This window comes from Schistocerca americana, chromosome 3, assembly GCF_021461395.2.
Source record: "Schistocerca americana isolate TAMUIC-IGC-003095 chromosome 3, iqSchAmer2.1, whole genome shotgun sequence".
NCBI classification, from domain to species: Eukaryota; Metazoa; Arthropoda; class Insecta; order Orthoptera; family Acrididae; genus Schistocerca; species Schistocerca americana.
Window position 1 is genome coordinate 162,229,190 of NC_060121.1, and position 24,535 is coordinate 162,253,724.

At 44.3% G+C, this 24,535-nt stretch overlaps 1 protein-coding gene across 3 annotated transcripts in view; it reads left to right on the forward strand.

Annotated features, from left to right (window-relative positions):
• Positions 1 to 260: 260 nt before the first annotated feature.
• Positions 261 to 24,535, forward strand: part of LOC124606848 (alanine aminotransferase 1-like) — a 73,174-nt gene continuing 48,899 nt past the window's right edge. For all 3 annotated transcript variants that reach the window (XM_047138926.1, XM_047138925.1, XM_047138924.1), the window contains exon 1: positions 261 to 866. In XM_047138926.1, the coding sequence (XP_046994882.1) occupies positions 576 to 866 (291 nt within the window). In that variant the 5' untranslated portion in view covers positions 261 to 575. The remainder of the gene's footprint in view (positions 867 to 24,535) is intronic.

Below are 24,535 nucleotides of genomic sequence, written 5' to 3' on the forward strand. Positions count from 1 at the left end.
TCTGGCGCCATTTTTCTGCCAAAGCAAATCAACCAATCACGGGCAACTTCACCTATGGGCACACACTATGTATACAGGCTCTCTAGTATTGTATCGCTCATGTTGCCATCTAGGAGGGCGCAACATGAACAGCAGCCAAAAACCGCAGGCCAGCTGGTTGGCAAGTATGAAGGCGAGGTCAGTGTGCGCATTCATCTGTTCCGCGGAACGATAGACTATCGCTTTATCAACGACCCTCCGACCTATAAGCATTCGCACAGTCGGCGAACGCACAGCTAGTCATAGGGGATTCGTTCTTCAAACGGGCTTTAGAGTAGTGGACGTGTCGCGTTCGTTTACCCGTTGAGCTGTTGCTGCGTTGTTTCTCTATCACTGTGCGTGCTTCTATGAATTCTGTACTAAGCTGATCGGACAGTTACCAGTAAACGTGGATGTACTACGGCTCTTATCTAAAGCCTTATATAACATGATGTAGAGCACGGCACGGTCTGCAATTCACTGTTCAGCTAGATTCTTTACTCTTACTCTCGGTAATTTCGAATTAGCGAGCACACATTTAAATTTCAAGTGCAGCCATGGCAGGAAGCAGTGTTTTTCACTCTGTGCGGATCCTTAATGGGCGCAACGCCATGCCGATAAATGGACGTGTGAACGTTGCTGCCACACTGTTTATGGACACCGTACGAATTTCCCCTTATTTATCTCGCACTGTGGTAACGGTCAGCAATTCGAGCGGGCGTCGTCCCAGCAAGCGAACGAAGAGTGTGACGTTGGAAACACTCAACCCGTGCATAAAAGAGATGCAGTATGCGGTTAGGGGACCACTCGCGAATCGTGCTTCGGAGATCGAAAAGGAACTGGAAAAGGTAAGATGACAGCTGCGGATTGCTGTTTCTTCTACGAATATGGACTAGTGTTTTTGTTAAAATCGTAGAAAGTTTTATGTATTTGTTTCAGTCTACAGTATAAAAAGTGACAAACAAGAAGCAGACTGGTACTACAGATGTGTGTCACTTATGACTTTCTGCGAGTGCGCAATGCGACTGACTCACTCTCATTGCTTGTGTAGCAGCTTAAACATTTGTTTTTGTGAAAGACTGGAGTTTATCACAGTTGCCATCGTATAAAAGCCACCAGGTCTGTTTTGTTCTTTTGCTTTAACTGATTTAATTCGCAATTTTGTAGCGCAGTTTTGCAGCGTCCCCAGTTCCACAGCTGTAGTGCGAACACTCATTTGTCTGCCTGCCCTTATGCACTGCGATAGTAATTACTTGATTATACAATGGTGTATGCGTTTGTTTCTGAGAGAGAGAGGTTAGTGCATCGTTGTTACCGTCATCTGCAAGACACCAGGACTCGTTTTTTACGACTTGAATGTGATTGTTTGTAGCGTAGACCGAGATCCAGGTGAGTAGTAATCTTCGTCTTGGATATTACCCTGTCTTCACCGAGCGAGGTGACGCAGTGGTTAGACACTGGACTCGCATTCGGGAGGACGACGGTTCAATCCCGCGTCCGGCCGTCCTGATTTAGGTTTTCCGTGATTTCCCTAAATCACTCCAGGCAAATGCCGGGATGGTTCCTCTGAACGGGCACGGCCGACTTCCTTCCCCGTCCTTCCCTAATCCGATGAGACCGATGACCACGCTGTCTGGTCTCCTTCCCCAAAACAACCAACCTACAATACTTGCGAAACCTCACGTTCCCACTGCACTGTTATTGAATTTATTTTCGCGGAACCGCCCACACAATGAGGGCATTCCGTATAATTATCTCCACAACGAAGATTCCTTGTTAAGGTGAAGTCGTAGTAACAGTCATCATAAAAAGTGTCCAAGTGATTTATATATCGATAATAGAAAGGCCTGTATGCGGCAAAAACGATAAATAAGGGCTGTCTTCACAAAACGAATAATTTGTACAAGTTTGTCACCAGTATCAAGTTACACATTTTACACGAACTAATTCGGATCGTCCGTCACTCCAACTAAGTTTCCGTGTTTCGGACAAATTCATTACTTTTCTTCTGCAACAGGTGCCTCTAAAAGGCTGCAGCCTTTATTCACTACATTTCAGTATAAATAGTACAAATCTGCTTTATACATCAATGACAGAACGCCAACATGTGACAGAAGGAGAGAATTAATTCGGTATAAATTATTACTGCATATTAGCAGAGGGACTGCACAATATCTCTCCGAAACTTGGATTCTAGCACCAATAATGTCGAGGCTGCTGCTAAGTTAAATAGACTATTTACATCTCCGCGATCAAAACGAAAACATGTTACATCATTAGCTTTACAAGCCAACCAAAGGCACCAGCTGTTCCGCCAGCTTATCTTCCCATGGTCGCTCGCGACAGGTATTATCAACAGACACTTCGAAGTTACGAGCGTGGTCGCCTCCTCATAAAGTTCTGTCAGAAATGCATAGGGATAGTGTTTGATTTGTGCGGACATAAGGGGACATGGCAGATCTCTGGAAACTGCGACAGGCTGGTACAGAATACAGGCTGCAGCGTCCTAGGGGTACCTAAAGTGAAGGAATGAAATGTATTTGCAATTGCGAATATGGGTAACCATCAACTTATAATGGAATGGCGACAATGAAAATGTGTGCCTGAGTGGGTCTCGAACCCGGATTTCTCGCTTATCGCGAGCCGTCGGTTTACCATTAGCCTATCCGAGCACACTTCAGGGCCATACGTCGTCAACCGTGTATCTACAACTTACACTAGTACATCCATTATGTACGAATATATTACTGTACAGGGGAGGCATTTTAACTGAAAATCGTCGGCCGCGGTGGCCGTGCGGTTCTTGGCGCTTCAGTCCGGAACCCCCCCCCCCCCCCCGACTGCTACGGTCACAGGTTCGAATCCTGCCTCAGGCATGGATGTGTGTGATGTCCTTAGGTTAGTTAGGTTTAAGTAGTTCTAAGTTCTAGGGGACTGATGACCTCTGATGTTACGTCCCATAGTGCTCAGAGCCATTTGAACCATTTAACTGAAACTCGCTTGTCCAGTGTCGACGAATAAATACGATATTGCAGTGTGTGTGTTGTTTAGAATTACGATGCAATGTTTCTTCGGACATTTATGCATGCATGTGGAAGCCGTGACACCTCTCGTTCTTGCGTTTTCTGCCGCACATGTTCAAAAATGGTTCAAATGGCTCTGCGCACTATGGGACTTAACATCTAAGGTCATCAGTCCCGTAGAACTTAGAACTACTTAAATCTAACTAACCTACGGATTCGAACCTGCGACCGTAGCGGTCGCGCGGTTCCAGACTGAAGCGCCTAGAACTGCCCGGCCCCACCGGCCGGCGATCCCAAATGTTCCCAAATCTCTCGGGCCAGGAGACAAATACAGACAGTAATTAACAGCACTGCAATTGGTCGAAATAGTGGTACTGTGCTCAGCAGTGAAATATTATGAAGTTAGTATCACCTCAGTCACGGTCCAGACAGGAACGCAGATTGTAGCAAAGCAAAATTAGAAATGCTGAACTCCGTTTTCAAATGTTCGTCTACAACCGAAAATCCAGGAGAACTGCTCCAATTTAATATTCGTATCGCTAAAAATAAGTGTCAGTGTCAGTGCCGTTAAGGAACAGCTGAGATTGTTAAAACTGAACAAAGCTCTAGGGCTTGATGGAACCCCTGTCAGATTCTGTACTGAATTTGCGACTGAGTTAGCTCCTCTTTTAACTATAATCTAGCGTAGATCCCCAGAACAAAAAACAGTGCCCAATAGTTGGAAGAAAGCCCAGGTCTCGCCCATCTACAATGTTAGTAACAGAAATGGTCCACAAAATTACTGTGCAATAGCTTTCCCATCGATTAGTCGTAGAACCTTAGAATATATTCCGAGCTAAAGTGTAACGATATCACTTGAACAAAATGTCATCGTATGCCAACCAGCACAGATTCCGAAAACATACACCTTGCGAAACCGAACACGCACTTTTCTCAAATGACGTCCTGAAAGCAGTGGATCAAGGCAGTCACGTAGATGACTTTGGAAAAGCATTTGACTCACATGCCCTTATTATCGAAAGTATGATTATATGGGGTGTCGACTGAAATTTGTAGTCGGATTGAGGATTTTTTAGTAGGGATGACACAGCAAACTGTCTTGAATGGAGAATCATCGACAGACGTAGAAGCAACTTTGCGTGTGGCCTGGGGGAAGTAAGTTGGGACACTCGCTGTTCATGTTGCACAGATGTGACAAAAGACATGGGATAACGATACGTATATGCACAGACAAAGATAGTATCGCGAACACAAACTATAACAGGACATTGGGTTTCTTGGAGCTGCCATTTGTACTCAAGTGATTCATGTGAAAAGGTTTCCGACATGATTATGGCCGCATGACGCGAATTAACAGACTTTGAACGCGGAATGGTAGTTGGAGCAAGACGCGTGGGACATTCCATTTCGGAAAAAGCTAGGGAATTCAATATTCCGAGATCCATCAGTGTCAAAAGGGTGCCGAGAACATCAAATTTCAGGCGTTATCTCTCACCACAAACAACGCAGTGGCCGATGGCATTCACTTAACGGTCGAGAGCAGCGGCGTTTGCGTGGTGTTATCAGTGCTAGCAGACAAGCAACACTGCGTGAAACAATCGCAGAAATCTATGTGGGACGTACGACGAACGTATCCGTTATGTCAGTACGGCGACATCTGCCGCTATGGTAGCAGACGACCTCTACATCTAAATATCTACACATGTACTCCGCTAGCCACCAAGCGGTGTATGGCGGAGGGCACAATTCGCGCCAAAGTCATATTTCCCCCCCCCCCCCCCCCCCCCCGTTCCACTCGCGGATAGCGCGAGGGGAAAACGACTGTCTGAACGCCTCAGTACGAGCTCTAATTTCCCTTGTCTTTGAATGGTGATCATTGCGCGATTTGAAAGTTGGTGGGAACAATATATGCTCTACATCCTCGGCGAATATCGGATTTCGGAATTTAGTGAGCAGCCCCTCCACTTAGCGTTCCGTCAAATGCAAGTGTGTCCCACTTCAAACTTTCGATGAGATTTGTAACGCTCTCGAGATGGCTAAATGTACGAGTCACGAATCTTGCCGCTCTTATTTGGACCTTCTCAATCTCTTGATTCAGACCCAACTGGTAAGGGTCCCATACTGACGAACAATAAGACTGGACCAACTAACGTATTGTAAGCAATTTCCTTTGTTGAAGGACTGCATCGCTTCAGGATTCTACCAATAAACTGCAATCTAGGCTTCGCCTTGCACGTTACTTGTGTTATCTGATCATTCCATCTGAGATCATTTCGAATAGTCACACCCAGTACTTGACGGATGTTACCGCTTCCAAAGACTGGGCATTTATTTTGTACTCGTACAGTAACGGGGATTTTCGCCTTGTTATACGCAATAGGCTACACTTACTAATATTGAGAGAAAACTACCAGTCATTACACCACGCATTTATTTTCTGCAAATCCTCATTGATTTGTTCACAACTTTCGTGTGATAGTACTTTCCTGTAGACTACAGCATCATCGGCAAACAGTCTAATGCCGCTGTCAATACCATCAACCAGATCGTTTATGTAAATCGTAAAAAGCAGCGGATCTATTACGCCGCCCTCTGGCACACCTGAAGTTACTCTTGTTTCTGCTGGAGTCACCCCATTCAGGACGACATACTGCTCTCTGTCTATTAGAAAACTTTCTATCTAACCGCATATGTCATCGGATAGACCGTAAGCGGGCACTTTTTGGAGCAAGCGACAGTGCGGAACTGAGTCGAACGCCTTTCGAAAGTCGAGAAATACGGCATCAACCTGGGAGCCAGTATCTAGAGCCTGTTGTATATCATGCACAAAGAGGGCCAGCTGTGTCTCGCATGAGCATTGTTTCCTAAAACCGTGCTGGTTTCTGCAGATGAGCTTTTCAGAGTCTAGAAAGGTCATTACGTCTGAACACAAAATATGTTCCATGATTCTACAACAAATCGATGTCAGTCAAATTGGCCGGTAATTATGTGCATCCGATTTTCTACCCTCTTTATAGATTGCTATGACCTGGGCCGTGCGGTAGCGTTCTCGCTTCCCACGCCCGGGTTCCCGGGTTCGATTCCCGGCGGGGTCAGGGATTTTCTCTGCCTCGTGATGGCTGGGTGTTGTGTGCTGTCCTTAGGTTAGTTAGGTTTAAGTAGTTCTAAGTTCTAGGGGACTGATGACCATAGATGTTAAGTCCCATAGTGCTCAGAGCCATTTGAACCATTTTTTTTGACCTGGGCCTTCTTCCATTCCAGTGGAATTTTCCGCTGTTCCAACGATCTCTGATAGATGATGGATAAGAATGGTGCTATATTTGTAGCATAGTCAACATAGAATCTTACAGGGATACCGTCTGGGCCAGATGCCTTCCTGGCGTCTAAGGATCTTAACTGTTTTACAATACCAGATACACTAAACACTATGCAAGCCATCCTTGCGTTGTTCGATAATTGAAAGGGGGAATTGTGCTGCAGTCCTCTACCGCAAGCGACTGCCTTCTGTTTATCATCGCGAGTGTCTTTCCTACGAGCACAGTATCGCCTGCAGCGCCTCTCCTGGGCTTCTGAGCATATAGGTTGGACCATAGACGACTGGAAAACGGTGGCCTAGTCAGATGGTTCCCGATTTCAGTAGGTAAGAGCTGATGGTAGGGTTCGAGTGTGGCTCAGACCCCGAAGCCTTGGACCCAAGTTGTCAACAAGGCACTGTACAAGCTGGTGGTGGCTTCATAATAGTGTGGGCTGTGTTTACAGTGGACCGGGTCCTCTGATCCAACTGAAGCGATCACTGACTGGAAATTGTTATGTTCGGCTACTTGGAGACCATTTGCAGCCATTCATGGACTTCATGTTCCCAAGTAAGGATGGAATTTTAATGGACTAAGTGCACCAGGTCACAGGGCCCCAGTTGTTCTCCGATTGGTTTGAAGTAAGTTCTGGACAATTTGAGCGAATTATTTGGGTGGACACTCAGATCGACCAACATGATTCCCGTCGGACAGTTATGAGACATAGTCGAGAAGTGAATTCGTGAACAAAATCCTGTACCGGCAACACTTGCGCAATTATGGCCGGCTATAGAGGTAGCATGGCTCAGTATTTCTGCAGCGGTCTTCCAGCGACTTGTCAAGTCCATGCCACGTCGATTTACTGCACTATGTCGGGCAAAAGGGGGCACAGCACGATATTAGGAGGTATCACGTGGATTTTGATACCACTGTGAACATTAATTACCTTGTGGACGATACTGATAGCAATTTTTACAAATGATGCAATTGTGTGTCAAGAGGCACTTTCTGAATGAAGCTGCATAAATATTCAGTCCGATCTTGACACGGTTTCAGAGTGGCACCAAGATTAGCAGCTTCCTTTAAAAATACATAAATGTAAAACTGTGCACGTAACAATACAAAAAACTGTAGTATTCATGGTGTCAGTTCCCTTCGTCACTACTTCAGTCAAGGCCGATTCCATGCCACGTCGTGTTGCGGCACTTCTGGGTGCTCACGGGGGCCCTGCACGATATTAGGCAGGTTTAACGGTTTCTTTGGCTGTTCGCTGTATATATACGCCTCAAAACCAAAATGAATAAACCAAAAGCAGGCATTGTCTGCAGGGGGAGCGACTGTTAAAATTAAGCTTTCGAAAACAGCCACAAGTCGCACTTTGTATTTTTGATTATGACCGGTTTCGCTTTTCAAATGAACAAGAGCATCATCAGAATATACAGTTTAAAGTTGGCTGACAGTATTAAAGATTGCCTTTACAGCTGGCTGACAGCTCTAAAGATTTATTTGGCTGTACTGTAGTACTTAAATTTACGTTTAAAGTACGTTTATAGTAGAGTAGTGAATGTTGACATTGACAGCGCCGAAGATGAAATTATTATGGTCATAATTAAAAAATACAAAGTGCGACTTGTCGCTGTTTTCGAAAAGTTATCAAAATGAATAACCCTAACCAACTGAAGAATTATATGAAACTAGCTGTAGTTCCCGTCGTTACCCGGGATGTTTGACATATATGCCACACAAAGTGTTTCGCCCTCTGCTTTGTTGATACTCATAACGAATGCAAGCCACATGGGAAGCTGCAATCGCTTTAAACCGACGGGCATACTTGAATGAGTGGGCATCAACGGAATGCGACGAATGAATACATCCTCACCTCAACCAATCATAAAAATCTCGATCTAGGCTTCCGGTTCTGACGTCTGCAAATATACACAAATTTCAAGTCAAAAGTTTAATAATGGGCGTTACATCATGGATTACGCTTTGATTCCTTTTTAAATTACAAATTAAAGTAATATATCTGTAACGCATAATGTACCTAAAATCTAACTGTAAAACACATATTTTTATCATTTTAATGCACTTAATTTTCTGCGAGAAATGCTTTTACTTTAAAAATATGTGCTTATACTTAATGAAGAGGGGAACAAACCTAAGATTGCGCAGTTAAGGAGTATCCTTAAATATCTGGGTTATTATCAGTAGGAAAACAAAATCATTTTAGTTTTATATTTATTCACTCAAAATCTACTTGTTCAGAAAACTATAGCAGTAGTTCAACTTTTCGAAAATACAAAAAAACAGGAAATGCGCACTCTTTCGTTCACCTGCACTTAAGAGTACGCAAAATATGTCCAAAGAGAACACAGCCGGCCGGAGTGCCCGAGCGGTTCTAGGCTCCACAGTCTGGAACCGCCGACCGCTACGGTCGCAAGTTCGAATCCTGCCTCGGGCATGGATGTGTGTGATGTCCTTAGGTTAGTTAGGTTTAAGTAGTTCTAAGTTCTAGGGGACTGATGACCTCAGAAGTTAAGTTCAAAATTGGTTCAAATGGCTCTGAGCACTATGGGACTTAACTTCAGAGGTCATCAGTCCCCTAGAGCTTAGAACTACTTAAACCTAACTAACATAAGAACATCACACACACCCATGCCCGAGGCAGGATTCGAACCTGCGACCGTAGCGGTCGTGCGGTCCCAGAAGTTAAGTCCCATAGTGCCCAGAGCCATTTGAACCAGAACACATTTGTCAAATGTCACAGATGAGTGCAGTATCACCCTCGTGCCACCATCTCCCACATTCAATGCACTGGATCCAGTCCTGTGGAAACGCCAAACTCGTATGTTTCTACTCATAGCTTTCAGTCTTTTCCTTAAAGTAGACTCCTTCGTACCAAGAGCAGCGGCAACCTAATTTGAAGCGATTCAGAAACAAAACCTATCCTTCGGGGTCGACAACACACTCAAGGGGTACAAATCTGCAGTTTGTGATGTTACAAAATAAAAGTGAGGTTGTTAATCAATGGAAAAGTTGGAAATTGAGATTTCGCTTACTGTTTTATCAATCACAATTGGCGTAAGAATCATGGATTGACCATTGTCATAAAATATTGCATTATGAAATGTGAATAGTTTTTACTTGCAGTTTCGCGTGGCTTGAAGAAGTCACAGCTAGCGTGCTATTGATTAAGAAATTGCGTTATCGTCTTTCTAATTACTTCATGATCGTAGGTACGATCATACCCGGTTCTGAAGTTGTTATGACAAAACAATTTCCTAAGGGACCAGAAAGTTCTTAAGGGCGCAAAAACAACTGTAACATCACAAAAAAGGGAAATCCAATATTAAAACTGGTGCAAGGAGACGATCAAACAGTTTTCTTTTTATCAATGTAACACGCACATTGGACTGCTGATCTTGGTGTCTGTAATCTTAGCAAAATGCATAATTAGAATGAAAATATTACTGAGGAGATGATAGGAATGAGCACTGCTAAATGATTCAGTATTCCCAGAACAAATATTTATCATAACTAAAACATATATACTTTAAGCTTAGTACTACATTGACGGTAGATTTTTATGTCCGTTTCATGTCCATTGAGCGCTCTTTTATATAGCCATTGTCCTCTTGAGTCGCTCGTGCGTCGTCACGATAAGTTATAACAGTTCTTCTTACACTTCACTCAAACTTAGACGGAACACGTTTTTATTTATTTAGTAAAAAATTAGATCAGACCGCCACAAATCTGCGTCCGTCTTACTTAAGAAAAACAGTACAAGTCTTTAGCGCTCAAGGCTTCGTTTGTTCTCCAGCGAACAAAATAGTGAAGGACCGCATATTTATCTGTATTCTTCTGTTTATAATGCCGCCCAAAGACGACGAATTACATCATTTAGGAAATTCCATCGTCGCTATGCGACGCCTTATTATACATTAATCATTCTTGACAAACAAGTATTTGCCTTCTGGCTGAAAATATTAACTATTTGCTGTTTTAATGAAGTCAAAAATAGCGAATATCACAAGTTGTGCCCTAAAGAGAAAGCATTCTCTCTTTGGGGACGTCATATGCACGCTCTTTCGTACAGAGACAATTGTTCCAAGCAAAGTGAACAGATGGCAGCACACGTCACATTTGCAAAATATGTGGATGCAGTATAGTAGACTGCAAGACAGTCGTTCAAAATGCAATCAAGAATTAAAGGCTATCGCTCGTGTATTTTGTATATAACTTATGTAACAGAGTCCAGAACCACATCAAGAAGGCTAAAAAGTGATTCTTATCTGTTTCACTTCGGAAACACAGGATTTCTTCACACAACTTCTACGATTTGATTTTGATACCACTACGCCAGTGGCGAGCTAATCAGTTTAGTCAACTGTCAGGAACACAAGGTGCGCTCTCCTTGGGACTGCTAACTCTTTGGTATATTTACCCTAAATGTCTCACACGTTTATTAATATTTTGTGTAATTTAATTATATATTTACAGTCAGCAGGGGTAGAAAAAACCCCAATTACTTAAAAAGACCTACCGATTTAACAGTTTCTACATTGCAAGCTGCGAAATTTTCCTTTCACGGAAACATAATGAAAATGTACTTTCAGCCAGCAAAGATATAGTTTTACCTAGCTCGAATAAAACTATGAAATAAAACCATTGTCGCAAAGCTTGATGGTACACAATGCTATTCGTTTGTCTATTAGGAGTGTAAACACAACTATCCAGCGTGCCGACTCTTGTGGAAGCCACGCGACAAACGCGGCGTGTCCAAGTTAATGATGCCGCACAAAGTGGCCGAGCGGTTCTAGGCGCTACAGTCTGGAACCGCGCGACCGCTACGGTCGCAGGTTCGGATCCTGCCTCGGGCATGGATGTGTGTGATGTCCTTAGGTTAGTTAGGTTTAAGTAGTTCTAAGTTCTAGGGGACTTATGACCTCAGAAGTTAAGTCCCATAGTCCTCAGAGCCATTTGAACCATTTGAACTCTGCACCTTGTTGATAGTCACAGCAAATACAAGTCGGGTGGAAAACTGCAATCACATGAAATCGAAGAGAGTCGTCACTGTTTCTATTAGACTGTGGCTGTAATTTCAGAAGATCACAATTGCGTATCATCAGAATTATGGTCTAAAGTTTTGCTCGGAACCGATTTCTGGGGCTGATATCTTGCAAGTGTGCTGTATCCCTTTAAAATTTAAGGTCATAATCAAATGGCTCTGATCACTATGAACGTTAACATCTGAAGTCATCAGTCCCCTAGAACTTAGAACTACTTAAACCTAAGTAACCTAAGGACATCACACACATCCATGCCCGAGGCAGGATTCGAACCTGGGACCATAGCGGCCTCGCGGTTCCAGACTGAAGCGCCTAGAACCGCTTGGCCACACCAGCCGGCATTTAAGGTCAAGTTCGTCGTGTTTTCTTGTAAGTTGGACTGAAGATTCGACGTGAAATTTTAACATTATATGGACCAAATGCAATGCCGCGTGCAACCATCGTGAAATGGTACCATCAATCTAACAAAGAAGGCACAGACGTGGTTGGTGGATGGAGAAGGCACCACAGGCGACACTGTCCAGGCACTCGAGTAACTGATGTGCAGCAGTGCCAGAGTGACTATCAGGGACGTTGCTCGGCAGTTGCGCATCTCAATAGGCAGTGGACATTGCATCGTTCGAGACCGTCTGCAGTATCGAAAATTGCCCTGGCACTGACGGCTGTCTCCTGTACACAAAATTTTACGGCGTCTCTGGAAGTCCTCGGGACAATATTTTTCTACACCGTATCATTATGGGCGGTGAGACATGGGTCATCAATTCACACGTGCAACAAATAACACTAAGCTGACAAAAATTATGGGGATAGCGATATGCACATGTACAGATGGCGGTAGTATGCGTATAAAAGGTGTAAGAGGGCTGTGCACTGGTGAAGCTGTCATTTGTAGCCAGGTGATGCATGTGAAAAGGTTTCGGACGTGATTATAGCCGCTCGGCGGGAATTAACAGACTTTGAACGCGGAATGGTATTTGGAGCTAGACGCATTCCATTTCTGAATCGTTCAAAAATTGTTCAAATGGCTCTGCGCACTATGGGACTTAACATCTGAGGTCATCAGTCCCGTAGAACTTAGAACTACTTAAACCTAACTAACCTACGGATTCGAACCTGCGACCGTAGCGGTCGCGCGGTTCCAGACTGAAGCGCCTAGAACCGCCCGGCCCCACCGGCCGGCGATCCCAAATGTTCCCAAATCTCTCGGGCCAGGAGACAAATACAGACAGTAATTAACAGCACTGCAATTGGTCGAAATAGTGGTACTGTGCTCAGCAGTGAAATATTATGAAGTTAGTATCACCTCAGTCACGGTCCAGACAGGAACGCAGATTGTAGCAAAGCAAAATTAGAAATGCTGAACTCCGTTTTCAAATGTTCGTCTACAACCGAAAATCCAGGAGAACTGCTCCAATTTAATATTCGTATCGCTAAAAATAAGTGTCAGTGTCAGTGCCGTTAAGGAACAGCTGAGATTGTTAAAACTGAACAAAGCTCTAGGGCTTGATGGAACCCCTGTCAGATTCTGTACTGAATTTGCGGCTGAGTTAGCTCTTCTTTTAACTATAATCTAGCGTAGATCCCCAGAACAAAAAACAGTGCCCAATAGTTGGAAGAAAGCCCAGGTCTCGCCCATCTACAATGTTAGTAACAGAAATGGTCCACAAAATTACTGTGCAATAGCTTTCCCATCGATTAGTCGTAGAACCTTAGAATATATTCCGAGCTAAAGTGTAACGATATCACTTGAACAAAATGTCATCGTATGCCAACCAGCACAGATTCCGAAAACATACACCTTGCGAAACCGAACACGCACTTTTCTCAAATGACGTCCTGAAAGCAGTGGATCAAGGCAGTCACGTAGATGACTTTGGAAAAGCATTTGACTCACATGCCCTTATTATCGAAAGTATGATTATATGGGGTGTCGACTGAAATTTGTGGTCGGATTGAGGATTTTTGGCAGGGATGACACAGCAAACTGCCTTGAATGGAGAATCATCGACAGACGTAGAAGCAACTTTGCGTGTGGCCTGGGGGAAATAAGTTGGGACACTCGCTGTTCATGTTGCACAGATGTGACAAAAGACATGGGATAACGATACGCATATGTACAGACAAAGATAGTATCGCAAACACAAACTATAACATGACAGTGCGTTCGTGGAGCTGCCATTTGTACTCAAGTGATTCATGTGAAAAGATTTCCGACATGATTATGGCCGCATGACGCGAATTAACAGACTTTGAACGCGGAATGGTAGTTGGAGCAAGACGCGTGGGACATTCCATTTCGGAAATCGCCAGGGAATTCAATATTCCGAGATCCACAGTGTCAAAAGGGTGCCGAGAACATCAAATTTCAGGCGTTATCTCTCACCACAAACAACGCATTGGCCGACGGCATTCACTTCACGGTCGAGAGCAGCGGCGTTTGTGTGGTGTTATCAGTGCTAGCAGACAAGCAACACTGCGTGAAACAATCGCAGAAATCTATGTGGGACGTACGACGAACGTATCCGTTATGACAGTACGGCGACATCTGCCGCTATGGTAGCAGACGACCTCTACATCTACATATCTACACATGTACTCCGCTAGCCACCAAGCGGTGTGTGGCGGAGGGCACAATTCGTGCCAAAGTCATATTTCTCCCCCTCCGTTCCACTCGCGGATAGCGCGAGGGAAAAACGACTGTCTGAACGCCTCAGTACGAGCTCTAATTTCCCTTATCTTTGAATGGCGATCATTGCGCGATTTGAAAGTTGGTGGGAACAATATATGCTCTATATCCTCGGCGAATATCGGATTTCGGAATTTAGTGAGCAGCCCCTCCACTTAGCGTTCCGTCAAATGCAAGTGTGTCCCACTTCAAACTTTCGATGAGATTTGTAACGCTCTTGAGATGGCTAAATGTACGAGTCACGAATCTTGCCGCTCTTCTTTGGACCTTCTCAATCTCATGAATCAGACCCAACTGGTAAGGGTCCCCCCATACAGAAGAACAATATGACTGGAACACGTATTATGTTAGAGTATAATGACTTTTCTGGAGACTAGATATCTACTCTGTAGGAATCAGCATGGGTTTCGAAAAAGACGGTCGTGTGAAACCCAGCTCGCGCTATTCGTCCACGAGACTCAGAGGGCCATAGACACGGGTTCACAGGTAGATGCCGTGTTTCTTGACTTGCGGAAGGCGTTCGATACAGTTCCCCACAGTCGTTTAATGAACAAAGTAAGAGCATATGGACTATCAGACCAATTGTGTGATTGGATTGAAGAGTTCCTAGATAACAGAACGCAGCATGTCATTCTCAATGGAGAGAAGTCTTCCGAAGTAAGAGTGATTTCAGGTGTGCCGCAGGGGAGTGTCGTAGGACCGTTGCTATTCACAATATACATAAATGACCTTGTGGATGACATCGGAAGTTAACTGAGGCTTTTTGCGGATGATGCTGTGGTATATCGAGAGGTTGTAACATTGGAAAATTGTACTGAAACGCAGGAGGATCTGCAGCGAATTGACGCATGGTGCAGCGAATGGCAATTGAATCTCAGTGTAGACAAGTGTAATGTGCTGCGAATACATAGAAAGATAGATCCCTTATCATTTAGCTACAATATAGCAGGTCAGCAACTGGAAGCAGTTAATTCCATAAATTATCTGGGAGTAGGCATTAGGAGTGATTTAAAATGGAATGATCATATAAAGTTGATCGTTGGTAAAGCAGATGCCAGACTGAGATTCATTGGAAGAATCCTAAGGAAATGCAATCCGAAAACAAAGGAAGTAGGTTACAGTACGCTTGTTCGCCCACTGCTTGAATACTGCTCAGCAGTGTGGGATCCGTATCAGATAGGGTTTTTAGAAGAGATAGAGAAGATCCATCGGAGAGCATCGCGTTTCATACAGGATCATTTAGTAATCGCGAAAGCGTTACGGAGATGATAGATAACCTCCAGTGGAAGACTCTGCAGGAGAGACGCTCAGTAGCTCGGTACGGGCTTTTGTTGAGGTTTCGAGAACATACCTTCTCCGAAGAGTCAAGCAGTTTATACCGATCCGTTTTTGGTTAGTCATTGTTCCCGTGCAAAGTTGATTGAGAAGTATTGGGAAGCTTTTCAGCAGAATCGGAATGAAACGTCGCGATCCATCGCATTGTGATTTGTTGTGTTCCTGTTGGGCTAAGGAAGTTATAGTCTGGTGCAATGCGTCCTTTCAGTCTTCGAAGGTGAGGAAACCACAATTGTATTTGTTTGGTGACACAAATATAGGCAAGTCAACATAGATTGAAAAAATTTTAGGCCGTAAACATGAGGTGTATTTGCCTTATTGTACCGAATTTGGATTTGAGGCTGTAATTCATCAGTATACTCTGCAATTTTGTTTGAGGAATTTCGTCCGATGAACCGTTGTGTTATTCGCAGGAGAGACTGTGGAGTCGTAGGAGGCCGCGTACAACATCGTCTATTACTGTGGTGAAGATGTGTCGTCGTTGTTGTTGTTGTTGTGGTCATCAGTCCTGAGACTGGTTTGATGCAGCTCTCCATGCTACTCTATCCTGTGCAAGCTTCTTCATCTCCAAGTACTTACTGCAGCCTACATCCTTCTGAATCTGCTTAGTGTATTCATCTCTTGGTCTCCCTCTACGATTTTTACTCTCCACGCTGCCCTCCAACATTAATTGGTGATCCCTCGATGTCTCAGAACATGTCCTACCAACCGATCCCTTCTTCTAGTCAAGTTGTGCCACAAGCTCCTCTTCTCCCCAATTCTATTCAATACCTCCTCATTAGTTCTGTGAACTACCCATCTAATCTTCAGCATTCTTCTGTAGCACCACATTTCGAAAGCTTCTATTCTCTTCTTGTCCAAACTATTTATCTCCACGTTTCACTTCCATACATGGCTACACTCCATACAAATACTTTCAGAAACGACTTCCTGACGTTTAAATCTATACTCGATGTTAACAAATTTCTCTTCTTCAGAAATGCCTTCCTCGCCATTGCCATTCTACATTTTATATCCTCTCTACTTCAACCATCATCAGTTATTTTGCTCCCCAAATAGCAAAACTTAATAAAGGAGTATTTCTTTCCCTCATTCCTGTCAATTGTTCCCTTATGCTCTCCCTGGAACTCTGTACAATATATTTTTTATTCTAATAGCACCTTGCAGACCCTTCTGGCATAGCTCGCAGACCCCTGGGGGTCCGCGGACCACCTGTTGGGAACCACTGTTCTAGACAATGAATGGGAACAAAATGCTCATTCTTTCTAAAAGAATATACCGTTTTGGATGTATAAGAAAGAGGAAAATCTCATATAAGTGAGACCTGAATTTAGGTCAATAAGTACCCAGGTTTCGTTTGCAGTTCACATTTGTAGCCTACGTCTACTTTCATACTTGTGAGGTCTATTCAAAAAATTCTGCAACTTTGTCTACAAAATTTTTCAACGCTTACCTTTTACTTATTGTGCATGGTCTCCTTCGAAATACTCTCCTCCACAGTCGATGTACCGCTCCCAAAGCCGTTTCCACTTCCGAAAGCAGTCTTGGTACGCCTCTTGCTGGATCGGGCGAAGCACCGTTTACCAGGTGTAGAAAGTACGGTGAATGAGGCAGCACAGTTATTTCGTTCTTTGTGCAATAGTCACACACCAACAGAGGTGAATGTGCGGGTGCGTTATGGTGATGCAAGAGCCATCAATTACCTCGCCACATTTCAGGCCGCTTCTTGTCACATTTTCTCGTAGGCGTCGAAACACGTCCCGACAGTGCCACCGATTAACAATTTGTCCCTGTTGCACCAATTCATGATGAACTAATCCTTCAAAGTCAAAGAAAACTATCAGCATGGCTTTGGCGTTTGACCTGATGAGCTTTTTCTGGCCTTGGAGAACCTTTCCCGACCTACTGTGAAGATTGAACCTTGGTCTCAACATCATAACCGTAGACCTACGTCTCATCACCAATTATGATTCTCTAAACGAACATCTCGTTCTCATTTGCGCTATCCAAAAGCTCTTCACAGATTGTAAGGTGAATTTCCTTCCGGTGTTGACTCATAAGCCGTGGGACGAACTTGGTGGCAACACGATGCTTTCCAAGATGCTGTGTGAGTATTTCGTAACATGATCCAACTAAAATGTTACATTCTTCTGCAATCTGTCGGACAGTGTGGCTTCTATTGGCACGCACAGTTTCGCTGATTTCCTGACATGATCGTCGTCGGTAGATGTCGACGGGAGAGCTGAACGAGGGTCATCTTTAACTTCCGTCCACCCATTTCTAACCGTGTGAACCATTCGTAACGCTGAGTACGGCTTAAGTACTCATAACCGTAGGCTTCCTGCATTTGGTGATCTCTGTTAAGGTTTTCTTGTGTTTCAGGCAAAATTTAATGCAAGTGCGTTGCTCCTCTAACTCTACCGTCTCGAAATTCGCAAAGTGCGCGACACAACGTTCTACTCAACACAGCACTGAACAGTACGTAACAGACATACAACAATGAAACTTCCCGCAGGTACGCATTAAACACAGGCGTGTGCAGGGATGCAAACCGCATTTCGTTGCAACTCACCATTGGTGCGAAATTACGAATGTTCCGAATTTTTTTGAACAGACCTCGTACATAGGCCGACTTCCTTGATGTCATCTTTTTGTTCCTGTTTTGTCTTGAAATACTGTATTAGGAATTATTTCTCATTTTGTGACATTATTTTGTGTTTCAATCAATTAATTTATCTCAGTAAAGTTAAACACAGATACTCATAGCAAACATTTTGGTATTGATTTTAACTTCCATGTCCCTTGGGTAGTGACTAGTATTTGTTATTTGTAACGATGTAGTGAAGGATAGCTGTTTCGTGTGCTAATAAATCAGAGGAAGATATTGTTAAGATTACATTTTGACTTACTGAAGTATTAACAACAAAATAGACTAAGTGTTTCTTATTTCCTCTTCTTACTCGAGTTGGAGGATCGTGTCCAGGGTAATATTGTAGTAGAGTGTTAGTGTCCATGTGTGTGGGAGGAGGGGGGGGGGAGAGGGAGGTAGGTGTGGCTGGCTGAGAGAGCCGATGTGTGGGCGACATTTTGTTGAATTGGTAGTATGGTGGAGACAGACGTGTGGGAGGCCCCACCTCATACTCTCGTGGGAATTCCACGTAGTTTGGGACTGAAATACCACGCACTTAAACTGCAGAAAAGACTGACGGTATTTTACTCGTGATATGGCTAACAAGTGGTTTAAGTCATATCTACAAAGCCGGCTGCAACATGTTGAGATCTGACATACTGTATAAGAGTTTCTGGTAAAACACTTATCAGACCCAAAATATATTAATATAGCTCCCACAGGGGAGTGTATTAGTCTCAATCCTTATTCGTATTTACACTCATGTCCAAAATTAAAACAACAAACGGACATTTTGGAATGTTGCAATTATTTTGCCACATTACACTGCAAACAAGTGATAGTAAAGTAGGAACAATGTGTAGAATACAGAACATAACTGCAACAAGCATAACGGTAGATAAAAACGTTCTTCGTCTTTTCCAAACTAATGGGTTTGTGGACACATTCCAACAACTGGTTATGTGCTCAGTATGGGATGTTCAAATAATTCAAATGGCTCTGAGCACTATGGGACTTAACATCTGAGGCCATCAGTCCCCTAGTACTTAGCACTACTTAAACCTAACTAACCTAAGGACATCACACACATCCATGCCCGAGGAAGAATTCGAACCTGCGACCGTACCGGTCGCGCGGTTCCAGACTGAAGCTTTGAGGCAACAAGGCCCGTTCTTCTTGCAGAGCTGCTCACGTCTTGGAAATTGATTGGTGGATGCTGATGTGATGCAGCCCATCTCCCTAGTGCATCCCAGACATGCCCTATGGAATTCAAATCAGGAGAGCGAGAAGGCCACACCAGGCGTCGAATATCTTCCGTTTCCAAGAAAACATCAACCGCCCATGCTCCATGAGGTCGAGCATTGTAGTCCTTGAATACGAAGTCTGAGCCCACAGCACCTCGAACAACCGTACATGCGGTCTCAAGGTCTCGCCACGATACCTCACAGCAGCTGAACCTTGCCGATTCACCCGCACAACTTCATAAAGAAGCGTTAGAGTGGTTAACCTAATCCCTGCCCACACCATTAGGGATCCCCCTCGATATTGGTCTCTCTCTCCATAATCTTTGGGTCCCAAACTCGTGTTCCATGTGCCCTCCAGATACAAATCCGTCGAGAATCACTCTCCATACCAAATCGCCACTCATCTGTAAAGAGAACATTGGCCCTCTTTTCGACTGTCCAGGTAGCATGTTGACGACTCCACTGTAGACGTCCCCGCCAGTGAAGAAGCGTTGGAGGTAAACAGTACAGCAGGTCTCTGCCAAAGCCTCCTGTACACCATTTGCCTCGGTACAACTTACACACTACTTAACCTAAATTATCCTAAGGACAAACAAACACACCCATGCCTGTGGTAGGACTCGAACCTCCACCGGGACCAGCCGCACAGTCCACGACTGCAGCGCCTTAGACCAACACGTCCAATGGGTGCTGCGAGATCAGATGCCAGTTGCTGTCCAATGCTAAGTCCGTATGTAGTGCCCGTACAGCCAAATAACGGTCCTCTCTTTTTGATGTCACACGTGGTCGGTTCTGCCCTGGTCTTTGGGACACAGTTTCGATCTCTATAATCTGTCGCAACATCCGAGAAACAACAGAACGATTCACATTAAGCCATCGGGCCACATCAGTTTGCAACTGTCCTGCTTCCATTCTTCCTACGGCTCTCTGTGCACACTGCACCGTCTGTGACAGTGCACACAGCGATTGTAGCAAACATTACCCAGTTTGACAGGTGCCCTGACGTCATTGTTGGCGTGGTTGTCCGTTGAATACCATCTTCCCTGCAGAAGATCCTACGGGCATCTGTTGACAGTTTGTATGACTGTATCGTGATAGACACAGGACGGGGAAGCAGCGGTTTGTTGCGTTAATTTCGGACACCAGTGTATATTAATAATTTCGTGCAGAGTGTCAGACGTGGAGAAAGAATACTGTTTGCTGATAACAGCAGCACTGTGATCACAGGTAAAACTCCAACACACTTGATAGAAAAGGCTAATTCAATCCTCAAAGATGTCTACAACCGGTCGTTGAAAAATAAAGTAACGTTTAATGGCAAGGAAACTAATTGTAGGCTATATACTTCCAGTTGAATAAAAGACAGAATGATGCTCGATCAAAACTTAATGATGATTTATTAGAACGTGTAATGGAAACCAAATTCTTGGGGTTGACTGCAGACTGGCAGCTGAAATGGACAGAACATGTAAAGACTTTGGAAAAGATATTATCCAAAGCATGTTATGCACTGTGAATACCTCCACCGGTGTGCAATATTTCATGCCACAAAGTGTCCTGTTTTCGAAAGGTGCACTTAATCCACAGTCATGATATATTTTGGGGAAAAAGTACTGGCAACATACAGACTGTCTTCAAGGCATAGAAAAGGGTTGTAAGTAACAAACATTAAAAATAAGGACCCCAGTACTGATTTATTCAAAAAGTTGGAAATCCTAGCACTCCCATGTGAATACATCTTCCAGACTGTAAGGTACATAATAAAAGAATATTCACCAGTATACCAAACAGCTCAATACATGACCATGAAACAAGATCCAGTCATTACTTATGCCTAAACAAGTCAAAACACAGAATAGTATGCTATATAACGGCCTAAAAATGTACAACAGGCTACCACGGAAAAATGAAATTGTAAATGAACTTCAAACTTTTAGCCAAAGACTAAAAACAAACATTGTGCAACTCAGATAAAGGGCCGGTTCTTCCAAACCTCGTAATTATCCCCCATCGTGACTTGAAGTTTGAAATTTGGCTCAAAGACGCCTGGAACTTTCCTCTACAACAATGCAAAAACGTGGCTCTCTGTGACGTCCCCATCTGGCTCAGTGATACTTCAAACAGCATGGTGTCCGCACATGCGAGAAAGAGCTAGAGCTCAGAAAAATGGAAATGTCGCATGGCTAGGGCCTGCCGTCGGGTAGACCGTTCGCCTGGTGCAGGTCTTTCGATTTGACGCCACTTCGGCGACCTGCGCGCCAATGGGGATGAAATGATGATGATTAGGACAACACAACACCCAGTCCCTGAGCGGAGAAAATCTCCGACCCAGCCGGGAATCGAACCCGGGCCCTTAGGGTTGACAGTCTGTCACGCTGACCACTTTTTTTTGTTTTTTTTTTGTTTTTTTGTTTTTTGTTTTTTTATTTTTTTTGTGTTTTTGTTTTTTTACCGCTTTTTTTTTCTTTTTTTTTTTGCTTTTTTGAACTTTTTTTTATTTTTTTTTATTTTTTTACCCCTATTTTTTTTTAATGAAATGGAACTAAAAAAAACAAGTGCCACCGCCACTTTTCATCCTATAACAAAAAAAAAAAAGAAAAAAGAAAAATCTGGGCCACTTCAGGCGTTGGCTCCTGACTAAACCTACCCCAGAGAGCTGCCTATATACCAGGGGAAATATGGGAAATCAAGGTTAGGGCTATCCTTAAAAACAAAACAAAATCTTCTTTTTTCTGAATTTTATTTTAATTTTTTTTTTGGTGTAATTGATAAGAGGCCTTCTGCGTCCCGCTGGTAATATGTTGAGTCACGTCTTCTCGAAATTGATGTGTTCCGTTCAATTGTTCAGAAATGTTCATTGGTTCAAACAGGAAACCTTCTTCTCTCTTGGCTTAACACATTCCAGCTGCGAGGCGGCTCGTGGAAAGCACTCCCAAGGAAGTTCGAGAAAAATTGTCTGTATTTTGGGTGACGGACAACGACATAATGACGGTCATTGAGGTATGTCCAAAAATCGAGTGCAGAGTCTACAGTTTGTCCAAATAAGTAGTGAATGGCATGTCCGCGAATCCAATTCACAGCATTGGTCTTTGTCCGAGGAAAATAGTCACGTTCCGGAAATAATAATGAAAGGGGAGTAATCCGATCCGGAATGTCCCGCGTTAGAAAAGCCACAATACGTCGAACCAAGTGCCAAACCTCCGCCGCCGGTCCGCAAACAAACCGATGTTCATCATTGTCTGGCACTCCACACGTGGAGCATAGAGGTGATTGGGCGAGGTGGATACGATGAAGGCGAAATTGGTTGATTTGCTTACCATTGACAGTTATGTACCAGACAGATTGAACATTCGTGTCAAGGTAACAGGCGAACACCGCGCGCCATACATGACGCCAGTCAACCTGGGGGAACTTTTGTTCAATCGGGTTAGGTGGACGACCTAATTGGAGGACATTGGATACTGCCTTTGTCTTGAGTAAAAGCTGTCTTGGTAAGGTGAGGCGTAGATAACTGAGTTCCAGAAAGAAGTACCGTATATAATGGAACTGGGCCGGAACATCCGAGATTATCACTGGGGCTGACAGTGAGACCGGCGAGTATGCCGACAGGAGGAGACCAGTGAGGCTCGTTGGGCAACGTGTCCATACCGTCATCTGGGAGCTGACAAATAGTGCGCGAGCTCTATCCGGCACGTGAAACAGACCTATCCCACCTCGTTCACGGGGAAGAGTAAGGGTCGCATAGTTAACTTTGAACAACATCCCAGAGCTGACGAAAGATGCCATCGCTGCCAACATGCGACGTGCCACAGTAAGCGGGAAAGGTAGAACTTGCGCTACATGGGGAACTCGGGATGCGATATATGTATTGACATATCGAGCTCGTTGGAGAATATCTAGGGATCGAAGGCGATGGTCCATAAGACCTGCTCTGATCATTAAAAGGAGGCGTCGGCAGTTGATGGTGGCTGAACGCCGGAGATCAGATGAAAAATCTATTCCCAAACAACGAATGGTATCAACGGTGGTGAGAGGTGTAACGCACTCCACGGGAAGTCCCGCGCCAATGAACATAACTTGTGACTTACGTACGTTTAAAGAGCTACCCGACGCCTCACCATAAGTCGCTACCCACGTCAAAACAGCTCGAACTTCGTCGGCATTACGTAAACAGATGACGACATCGTCAGCATAGGCCGTGCAACAGAATCGGTAGCGATCTATGGACAACCCTACCAAACGTTGTCTTAGTCCACATAGCAAGGATTCCAAGGAAAAGGCGTACAAAATTGCTGATAAAGGGCAACCTTGACGTACGGATCGACCTATTATTATCGGTGGAGTGAGTCTGCCATTGTACATAATCCTGGATGAGGCACCCCGCAGAAGGCGCATCACTACCGTGATAACGGCGACCGGGAAACCCATATGGTGGAGAACGGCCGTAAGGAACGAATGGTCAACCCTATCAAAAGCTTGACTAAAGTCCAAAGACGCAAACGTTTTTAAGTCGTGCTGCCAAAAGGCGAGTGAAGATTTTCATATCACTGTTAAGGAGGGTGAGGGGCCGATAATCACTGATATTGTTGCCACCGTGCGGTTTATGTACAGGAATAATAATTCCTTCCATGAAAGCGTCCGGCACAGGTACTTCCGGAGACATCAGTTCCCGACAGATGGAGGTGAAGGTGGACTCTAACAAATCACGGAAGGTGCGATAAAATTCGAGGGGAAGACCGTCGGGGCCCGGGGAGCGATTGATGGTTCCTGCCCGGATCGCATCGCGGACTTCCTCATCAGTCACCTCCGACATCAAGTCAATCGCCGCATCTCCTGGGATACCACCGAAGTTGAGCTGTGAGACTTCCTCGATCAACTCTGGGGAATGTGGAACTGCGGCGTAGAGCTGCCGGTAGTGGGCGTGAAGCACATTCCCTATGGCAGATTGGGTTACGTAGCGACGCCCTTCTTGATCCGTTAGGACGTGAATCAATTTTCGGCGTCGATTTTGTCGTTCTTGGATGATATGGTACATCGACGGATGTTCATGAGGCATGCGATCAGCAGTACGAGATCGTACTATCGCCCCTTCCAAATGCCGTCGCATGAGATTGGAGATTTGGGCCTTAGCTTGGTTCATCCTTGTATGGCGCTCAGGGGAGGCTGGCATCGTGGAGCATTCTCGTAGGATCCTGTAGTAAAAGTCCATAGTGCTCTTCCTCCAGGCGACAACATCTT